Consider the following 10,721-nt stretch of genomic DNA (forward strand, 5'->3'; position numbering starts at 1 on the left):
CCTAATATGTTAACGGATGGCCAGGAACAACCTTGGTCTGTAATGAATGAGTTCGTTTTTCCATTCGAGGCACTAATTACTGCAGTTTTAAAAGTCACCTAAAGTATAAGCTCATCTCTCCATTCAAGAAAAACAAGCATCAGAGTTTCGGAAAGTTTGCATGCACGACACCACCATCAATGATACTTAAACAAACAGAAAATGAATTGCAAAACAGAACCACTGAATTGCAAAACATAACAACGGACAGCTTGTAAAAAGCATGGTGTTGAGCTTCTTCAATCCAATCAAGGAACCAAGCATCACAGTTTCGGCAATGGTGCACGTGCAAATCAGCAAACTGTGATACTTAATCAAACAACTTCACTGTTTTGCATAGTTTGAGAACGGATGGCTAAGAACAACCTCGTTAGTGAGTATGAAGTCATCTCTTCATTCAAGGAATTAATAATCAGAGTTTTAGAAGTCTCTTACGTGCGATACTACTATCAACGGTACTTAATCAAACAGCCTCTCAGAATTGCCTAGTTTGAGAACGGAAGGCTAGGAACAACCTTAGTAGTGGGTCATCAGTTCAACTTTTCATTCCAAGGAATTAAGCATCTAAAATCTGAAAAATAAAAAGAAAAGCTCTTTGTTAGAAGTTCTTATTTTTGTTTTTCCTCAATTTCTATTTCTTTTCTTTTTTTCTTTTTTTTTTAAATGATAGTTTTTCTTTTTTTTTTATCTATTTTGTTCGTTTAAATTAATATAACAGGCGTCTTAGGTCGTTTCTGTAACATTATTTAACACTTTAAATTGTAATAAATATTTGAACAGAAGAAAATCCTTTTCGTAACGTTAGAATGTAATAAGAACATTTCATCTTTACAAAATACGCTTGTAAAAATGGTTTCACTTTTAAAGTTTGTTGTTTTTGTCTTTTAATTTAGTGAATCGCAATTTGGATTTTCTTCGGCGCACATCTATTTTAGTTGCTTTTTCTTAAGGAAAGGTCACCAGAGTTTTTTTACACAGCTCCTGCAGCATAATCTTTAACAAAATACTCTTTTGAAAATTTTATCATTGAAATAAACAAAAGCCATTTGCGTAAGTAGAGATAAATTAGAGAATAAAAAGTGCATTAACGCCTCGCTACTTTGATGAAGAAGAAACGGATGACTAGATGCAACTTTTTAAATTCGTGTGCTATCTCTTTCGATTAAGGTACTTTTTGAATATTTTTTCAAAGAAATGTTAGCGTAGTTTTCCTTTTTTAAATTTAAATCATGTTTAAAGGTAGTTTTTGAATATTTTTTCAAAGAAAAGTTAGCGTAGTTTTCCCCTTTCAGATCTAGCTTATGTTTAAGGTAGTTTTTGAATATTTTTTCAAAGAAAAGTTAGCGCAGTTTTCCTCTTTTAGATCTAGCTTATGTTTAAGGTAGTTTTTAAATATTTTTTCAAAGAAATGTTAGTGTAGTTTTCATCTTTTAAATCTAAATCATGTTTAAAGGTAGTTTTTGAATAACTTTTCAAAGAAATGTTAGCGTAGCTTTCCTCTTTTAACATTAGATTATGTAGCTTGACATCACAGAACACAAAAACATAAAATAAAATATAAGACAAATAGATGTAGCTAAAGTTAGGCTGCATAAAAAACCAACAACATAATAATCTACTAGGCATGTTTAAATTGAAATAAATAAAATCGTTTGCGCAAAAATAGCTATGTTAGAGAGTAAAAGTGCATAGAAAGCCTCGCTACTTTGGTGTAAAAGAAGTGGATGACTAGATACAACATTTTAAAATCGTGTGCTATCTCTATCGATTAAGGTAGTTTTCGAAAGTTTTTTCAAAGCAAAAATAGCGTAGTCTTCCTCTTTTAAATCTAGATTATGTCTAAGGTAGTTTTTGAACAGTTTTTCAAAGAAAGGTTAGCGTAGCTTTCCTCTTTTAACATTAGCTTATGTAGCTTGACATCACAAAACACAAAACTCAAAAAGACAAAATAAAATATAAGATAAACGTAAAATAAAATGTAGATGAAGCTAAAGTTAGGCTGCATGAAATAAACGGGTAACAATATTTTTCTATGTATGTTTACATTGAGTTAAATAAAATCCTCTGCGCAAATATAGGTATGTTAGAGAGTAAAAGTGCATAAAAAGCCTCGCTACTTTGTTAAAGGTAGTTTTTGAATAGTTTTTCAAAAAAAGGTTAGCGTAGTTTTCCTCTTTAAAGTTTAGCTTCTGTAGCTTGACATCACAAAACACAAAACTCAAAAAGACAAGATAAAATATAAGATAAACGCAAAACAAAATATAGATGAAACTAAAGTTAGGCTGCATATAAAACCAACAACATAATATTCTACTAGCCTAGTTTTCCTCTTTTAAGTTTAGATTATGTAGCTTGACATCACAAAACGCAAAAAGGCAAGACAAAATACAAGGTAAACGTAAAATAAAGTAGAAGTGAAACAAAAGATAGGTTGCATAAATACAAAAACTGCATTGCCAAAAATAGAATTTGTTGTCTAGAAAGACTTTTTAAAGTTTGTTTCTTTCGTCTATTGACTTAGTGAATCGCGATCTGGTTTTTCTTAGGCGCGCTTGTTTCTTAGTTGTTTTTTTTTGTAAAGAAAGTTTATTCAGACGTTTTTTTTACGCAACTCCTTTAACATTATTTTTAACAAAGTATTCTTTTATACGTGTTTACATTGAAATAAAACCCTTTGCGTAAATAGAGATAAGTTAGAGAGCAAAAGCCTCACTACTTTGCAGAAGAAGAATTGGATGGCAAGATACAACTTTTTAAATTCGTGTGCTTTCTCTTTTAAGGTACTTTTTGAATATTTTTTCAAAGAAAAGTTAGCGTAGTTTTCCTCTTTTAAGTTTAGCTTACGCAGCTTGACATCACAAAACGTAAAAACCAATAAGGCATGATAAAATACAAGATAAACGTAAAATAAAATAGAAGTGAAACAAAAGTTAGACACCATAAAAAAAAAAAAAACAAAAAAAAAACATAATATACTTCTATGTATGTTTACATTGAACTAAATAAAATCCTTTGTGTAAATATATGAAACAATAGAGAGTAAGAGTTCATAAAAAAAGCCTCGCTATTTTGCTGAAGAAGAAATGGATGTCTAGATCTTTTAAAATAAGGAACTTTTTGATTTCTTTTTCCGAAAAATGGTTGGAGCAGTTTTCCTTTTTTAAATTTCACTTATGCAGTTTAACATCACAGAAAATATTAATTTGCTTTTTAACAAACTCTTAAAAACATCAGAAATAATTCTAAATGCAACTCTATTAAAAGTGTTAACAGAATAACAAAACGACTTTTTTTTTTTTTAAAGATAAAAAAAGTTTGAACTATCTTTAAATAAGAAATGTGAGAACAGTTTAACAGAACTTCTTGTTTATTATGTATTTAGCGAAACAGATAAATATATTTGCAAAAGCATAGAGAAAACAAACTACACAAAAGGCCCATCTTTATTGCCAAACTGAACAAACTTATCTAAACTACATAAATGGTCTCACGATATTGCCATATTGAACAAACTTTTCTAAACTACCCTCTTTTTGAATTTTTAGCTTCATGTTTTTAATTTTGTCTTTAATATGGCTTTGGTAGGAGTACTTTTGCAAGACATGAATGAGCTTGTCACTGCTATGATTTGCCAAGATGCCAAGGTAATCTTTGTACGAGCAACTTGAGCTTACATCTGTAAACACGTCTTGCAAGATGTATGCCAACACCAAAGCTGCACATCGTGGAAAACTTCTGGTGTTGAACCATTCGTTGTGGCCAGGGCAAGCATTCAGCTTTTCAACTATTTCATCTAAAATTTTACAAACTCAAGTCATAACACAAAGAGATTAAATCGAATATTCATTTGGTTCTGAAGCATGACAAGATTAATTTTGTTTTTTTATTTGTTTTTTTTTGTTGACCTTATTGTTTGCACTGATAGCAACAACTGGTTTTTGAAAGATTACCTAATTGGCATTGGCTAACTTCTGCTTTGTTTTCCTTTGTTCTTGGCTGAGTTGATCCTGAAATAAAATAAAACCATGTTCATTTTTCTAATTCATAAAAAAACCATCAACAGTTTCTAAGTGTTAGAGATAATAACAAGCTGTGCATGATTTCTAACGGTGAAGTTTCTAACTTCATCATTAGAAATCGGGTAGACACAACTTTCTAAAAGTGCACTTAGCAATGATGGCAAGTTTTTATTAACAGTTAACCATCTGAAATTGTGCAAGAAGAGGTTTGTGTTTATATATGTTTGCATAAATTAGGTTTTACATTACCGATGTGTTCTTGAGTAAAAGATGGCATTTCCAACTTGATTTTTTTTCTTCTTGGATCTTTTACTTCTAAAACATAATCAGTTTTAGTATCATTCACTTGTGTAAACATTTAAGCAATCACAGAATTAGTCCTGCAACAAATACATACACACTTCTGTGTTGTTTTTTTTGTTTTTGTTTTGTTTTTTTTATTGTTTTTCTTTTTTTTTTTTTTTTTTACAGCTTTAACAATAACAATAGGGCAAGGAGTTAATTTGGGCATTTTTATTTTTTGAAAGCGTGTTGAGATTTGCATAAAAATCAAAAATCAAAAAGAATTTACCTCTGGATGTACAAGCAAGACTTTGGCTAAATAGACTACCAACAGATTGAACAGCACCAGGTGAGGGCTGTTTTTCAAGAACAGTACCAGCCTGTTGGACTGGAACAGCTGAAAGAAACAAACTGGGTTTGGCCATCGTTTGCTGACGAGCAACAAGATTAGGAGCCAGAGGAACAGAAAAGACCTCTTTTGAAGGATTAAAAACAACTTGCAGAGAAGGAGCAACATGAACAGGTTTGGCAACCACTTGCTTATGAGCAGGTTCAAGAAGAGCAGGTTCAAGAAGAGCAGGTTCAAGAAGAGCAGCTTCAGGAGGAGCATGGAAAACACGTGTGACAGCCATAAGATTATCTTGCTGTGAAGCAACATTAGACACTGTTTCCAGCAGAACAGAAAAAACCTCTTTTGAAGGACTGAAAGCAACTTGTTGAGCAGGAGCAGCAGAAACAGGTTTGGCAACCACTTGCTCACTAAAGTAAACTGGAGAAAGTTGTGCATGGTGTTCAATAAAATCCGGTTCATCAGGAAATAATGTTAATGCAAGAGGAGAACAAGCTGTGCCAACAGGAACAGCTAGAGTCTGATCTACATCCATACAAACAGCTTGTTCATTAGGAACTAGTTGTGCAAGAGCAGAGGATAGTTCAAGAACTGGACCAGCGATTGTTTGTTCAGAAGGAACAGACGAAACAGGAGTTGAGCTAGGTTCACACAAGAAATCTACAACATGTTCGTTGCTGTCCTCTAAAGGAGCATTGTTTTCTACAGCTGGAGAAAATGGAACCACTGTGGTACAACCGAAAGTAGCAGCACATTCTTCAGAGTCAGAACCGGAGTCTGAATCTTCCTCAAAAATGTCCTCAACATCATGAAAACCGTACTCCTCTGCATTAGTTCGGAGCCAGTCCATCACATCCTTCTCCTCCTTTAATGGTCTCTCAGACTTTTCAACAGTCAAAGACTCTATGACTCCGAAGGACTGTCCGATGCCCAGGGCAAAGCGCAACTCCTCTGCAGCGTTCCACTGGGACACATAAAAGCTATCCATTGTGTGTCTGCTGTGCTTCATGTAGAGTGTAGCAAACCGCTCGCGATCTTCTTTGCTGTTGTTGGCAAAGTAAGTGGCTATCGAACCGCGAATGCAAGTGGGAGTAAGACGCTTCATGGGAATGTTTACTTGGCTTTTTCTGAAGCAGGACGTCAGGCTAGAGGAGATAGCAGAGGAACCCATCTGGTAAACAGGCACTCTAGTTGCACCGAGTGTCACACCTTCGTCTTTGTTGGCTCTCACCGAAGGAAAAAGGGGCCTGTAGCAGTCGCTCAACTCCAAAACAGTCTTGGTGTCTGCAGCCATGTAGTGAGAGTCGTTGACAAGAAGGTCTCTGTATCTCAGCAAATAAATATCGATCAACACTTTCAAGTCGTTCGGCACTAGAATGTTTTTGGCTCCGTACTTGTATGCTGTTTTGTAGCGCTCTTGCACAATGCAATATCCACACTCACTCTTCTCAGCAGCCATGTAGTCTCTAATGTTTAAAAGAGCAATGTTAGATTTTCTTAAACTGTTAATTACAGTGACAGAGAGCAGAAGATGGTTTCGTAGAGACACAGCATTGTCTCTAGTCAGCGGAAGAGACGCCTTTCTAATCGATTCCACTAAGTCTCTTACGTATGCAGACTTGCCGTATTCGGTCAGCAAACTGACATTGATGATGTTGATGCTTTTTCTTCTTTTCACAAGGCTCCTCCTCAAAGAACGAAAGGGCCTCAGCACTTTTCACAACTCATCCACCTTGCATGAGAAAGGTGGATGAGTTGCGAAAAGTGCTGAGGCCTCATGAGAAAGTCCGAAATAGACGTTTCTGGCTTCACTGAAACGAAACAGGAGACAAAGGGAGACAAGGCGGTTGTACAACGTGTGACAAGACATGGCTTTTGTTTGGTCAAGTTCACTCAGCTTGGAATTGAGCTGAATTTTCTTAAAGTGCAAGGAGAAGTATCTATCCTCCAAAACATTGGAATTGGTGAGGGCGTTTGGGTGCAGCGTCAACGTGCTGTCACAACAAGTCAATATTTCCACAACTGCATTTTTGTAGATCTTTGCTTGTGACAAAGTGTTGTTGTTGGCTACCACAAGCCACTTTTCAAAGTCTCTGAAGAGCTCATCTGCTGACTGGTAATAAAAGTGAAAAGCATCTTTGTCCAACTGAAACAAGAGTCTCTTTTCTTCGGTCAAGACATAGGAGCTGGAAACCAAGTGCTCTAAGGAATCGAAATCAGAGTCAAGGACGGATTCGGTTTTCAGCTCTTTGTTTTCTACAGAGGTGCATTGGTTTGCAGAAGGAGCCTCGGACGAACCAGGAACTGGTGAGGGCAAGCTTAAAAGAGGATCAGAGGAAAGAACCGGAGAAGAAAAAGAGGAGGAAGACCCAGGAGCAGAGGATGCAGAGCCTGATGCAGACGCTTGTTCAGCTACTGGCTTAATACCAAAGAAGGCAGGTCGAATAAATTGAGGGACATAGAGCTTCTCGTTGTCGTATCGCTTTGCCTCTGCAATCTTTTGTTTGATCATCTTGGAATCGTAGAAATGAGTCTCTTTCAAGTGTATGTCCAGTCGGTCGTAATATTTCCAACATTGCAAACAGGGGTAAGGTTTTGGACAGCCGGACTTGCGTTCGAGACGAGCATGCTGAAACTTCCTGACCATTGCAGAGTAAAAGATGGAAGCTTCATCCAAAGTCCAAGAATGATCTTTTTTAGTCAAGGGTCTTTTAATGCTTGTGGACGAATGTTTGCACAAAGGCATCGGACAGCTAACAGCGTACCTCTTCTTGGTACCATAGAAAGGTACAACCCTGTTTACGGAGCCACACGCTGCAACTAATGCGGCCCTGACTTTGTTTTTGAGCTTTAAGTCTCTCTGTTCTTGTGACTGCTTTCTTTTCTTTTTTTTCGCTTTAGAGTTCGGAGAAGGGGCAACAACAGTGTTGTTTTCTTGTGAAGAAGACATGTTCAGGTGTTTGTTTGCAACGGTTTTTGCTAAAAAAAGAAAACAGTCAGTGAGAGTGTTTTTCTTCTGCCTGCATCCAGTCCTGGAATGTTTACAACTGCAGGGAAGAGCTGTGTTTTTTCGAATCCTCTGCAAAAGAGAAAAAAAGAAAGAAAAGAGAGCAACAAGAAGAAACAAAGTTTCCACTAGCAAATGAAAAAGAATGAGAGCAACTAGCATTACATGCATGGTGGCAGCAGTGATTGCTATTATGAGAAGGAGAATGAGAAAAAAAAAAAGAAAAAGAAAAGAAACAAATAAATAAAGAGATGGAGTTTGAGAGGATCTCGCAACCATATGACTCAAAGAAAGAAACTGTGTTGAAAAAAGGCAAGAGAGGGCAAATAGAACTTGCTAACAAGGACAAATGACAGACATAACTACAACAGTAACAACTCTCATTGCAAGCATAATAACAACAGCATCAGCATCACTGACTCAGAGAGTGTTGACATAACAAAAAAGAAAACAAAAGTACAAGCCAAGTGGGGGAACATTAACAAACACTCATTGCAACTATAACAACAACAACAACAGCAACAGCATCACTGACTCAGAGGGTATTGATAAAAAAAACAAGCAAAACAAAAACAAACAAAAAAACAAATAAAAAAACAAAACAAGCAAATTGGGTGAACATTAACACTCATTGCAACTATAATAACACCAACAGCAACAGCATCAGTGACTCAAAGGGTGTTGATAAACAAAAACAAAGGCACAAACAAAACAAGCAGAGTGGGTGAACATTAACAACACTTATTTCAAGCATAATAACAACAACAGCATCAGCATCACTGACTCAGAGAGTGTTGATAAAATAAAATAGATTATAAACATGCCAAGTTTGTGAACATTAACAAACACTCATTGCAACTATAACAACGACTACAGCAACAGCATCACTTACTCAGAGAGTGTTGAGAAAAAAAACAACAAAAAAAACAAAAACAAAACAAAACAGAAAACAAAAGTACAAGCCAAGTGGGGGAACATTAACAAACACTCATTGCAACTATAACAACAACAACAGCAACAGCATCACTTACTCAGAGGATATTGATAAAAAAAAACAAACAAACAAACAAACAAAACAAGCAAAGTGGCTGAACAGTAACAGCTATCATTGCAAGTAAAACAACAACAACAGCATCAGCAACATCATCACTGACTCAGAGAGTGGTGATAAAATAAAACAGATTAAAAAACAAGCAAAGTGGCTGAACAGTAACAACGATAAATACAAGTAAAATGACAAAAGCAGCAACAGCATCACTAACTCGCAGGGTGTTGATAAAAAAAAAAGCAACAAACAAATAAAGCAAGCAAAGTGGGTGAACATTAACACTCATTGCAACTATAATAACACCAACAGCAACAGCATCAGTGACTAAAAGGGTGTTGATAAACAAAAACAAAAGCACAAACAAAACTAGCAAAGTGGGTGAACATTAACAACACTTATTGCAAGCACAATAACAACAACAGCATCAGCATCACTGACTCAGAGAGTGTTGATAAAACAAAATAGATTATAAACAAGCCAAGTTGGTGAACATTAACAAACACTCATTGCAACTGTAATAAGAACAACAGCAACAGCATCACTGACACAAAGGGTGTTGATAAACAAAAACAAAAACACAAGCAAAGTGGGTGAACATTAACAACACTCATTGCAACTATAACAACAACAACAGCAACAGCATCACTGGCTCAAAGGGTGTTGATAAAATAAAGAAATAAAAACAAAACAAGCAACAAAAAAAAACAAAACAAAACAGAAAACAAAAGTACAAGCCAAGTGGGGGAACATTAACAAACACTCATTGCAACTGTAACAACAACAACAGCAACAGCATCACTTACTCAGAGAGTGTTTATAAATAAAACAAAAAACAAAAACAAGAAACAAAAATACAAGCCAAGTGGGTGATTACTAACAGCGCTAACAGCAGCAACAACAGTGTCTTTAGAAACAACAAACAAGTACAACAGCAACAACTGCTTTTACAGAGTATAACAATAACAACAACATGGCACTAACAACAACAAAAGGGTTGGAATAAAAACCTGTAGGCAAAAGGAGAGCTGCATTCAGACAAGATCGATTACAAAGAGGCTCTTCTTTAGGACAGAGGAGAAACTGCTTTTGAGGGACAGAGGGACTTTTGTTGTTGTTGTTGTTGTTGTTGTTGTGCAGAAACCAACAAACTTTTATTGAACCGAATATAACCGAATATAACCGAAAGTCTTGTTTGCTTCTGTTTTGTGCCATCAAGAAGGGAAAACAAAACATCACAAAACAAACGAAGCAAACGAAACAAACAAACAAACAAACAAACAAACGAACGAACGAAACAAACAAAAAAAAAAAAAAAATTAAAAAAATTAACAAACAAACAAACAAACAAACAAGCAAACAAACAAAAACAAATAAGAAAAACAGAAAACGCAGTACCGAAACCTCGCCATTTTTTATCCTTCCTCAAGCTTTCTCTGGGCGCCAAAGACCGAGAAAGTTGAGCAAACGTGACGTTGAGGGGGGGGGGTACTTAAGGACAGCAGACCGACCAATGGCACGCTTAGGAGAGACCCACGTGAATGCTACATTTTCTTTCTATGTACGCTGAATCCGCTCAAAGTCTGGAATTTCCAGCATTCACGTGTCATCACTCAAGCCACCAGATTGGCCCACACTTTGCACACTTTCAAGACTAGAAACTCACTTGTGCTCAATTTGAGCAAAAAAAAAAAAAAACTAAGTCTCGCATGGCGACAACTTTTCCAAAAGCAAACAAAGCAACGACCTTCCTTTCGAATCCCTTGCATTTCAAACGAAGGCAAACGAAGAAAAAACAAAAACAAATAAACAAAAACAAAACCGAAAAGGGAGAGAGAGAGAGCAAGTCGACTCATTTCTTTCGACTGCCTTAAACGAGAAGTCTAAAACGTTTAAAAGTTGAAAACTAAGTTTTTTAAATGAACTGCACCGAAAAAACTTTACGACAGTTTAGCTGGTTAAAAACGCAGAGGAAAATAT

General features: G+C 35.8%; 2 protein-coding genes across 2 annotated transcripts; both read right to left on the minus strand.

Moving 5' to 3' along the window:
* Positions 1-3,437: 3,437 nt before the first annotated feature.
* On the minus strand, positions 3,438-6,410 carry LOC149891406 (uncharacterized). Its single transcript, XM_090080813.1, has 4 exons — positions 4,630-6,410; positions 4,308-4,373; positions 3,990-4,046; positions 3,438-3,832 (listed from the first exon to the last, which is right to left on the minus strand). The coding sequence occupies exons 1-4, from the start codon at positions 6,146-6,148 to the stop codon at positions 3,513-3,515; spliced, it is 1,962 nt and encodes a 653-aa protein (XP_089936939.1). The 5' UTR covers positions 6,149-6,410; the 3' UTR covers positions 3,438-3,512.
* LOC149891407 (uncharacterized) lies at positions 6,407-10,197 on the minus strand. The gene is made up of 2 exons (XM_090082095.1): positions 10,140-10,197; positions 6,407-7,668 (listed from the first exon to the last, which is right to left on the minus strand). The coding sequence occupies exon 2, from the start codon at positions 7,637-7,639 to the stop codon at positions 6,407-6,409; it is 1,233 nt and encodes a 410-aa protein (XP_089938221.1). The 5' UTR covers positions 7,640-7,668; positions 10,140-10,197.
* Between the last annotated feature and the right edge of the window lie 524 nt (positions 10,198-10,721).

This window comes from Hydra viridissima, unplaced genomic scaffold (assembly GCF_058129835.1).
Source record: "Hydra viridissima isolate aposymbiotic clone 2 unplaced genomic scaffold, HvirCarnegie_v1 scaffold_3, whole genome shotgun sequence".
In the NCBI taxonomy this organism is placed as follows: Eukaryota; Metazoa; Cnidaria; class Hydrozoa; order Anthoathecata; family Hydridae; genus Hydra; species Hydra viridissima.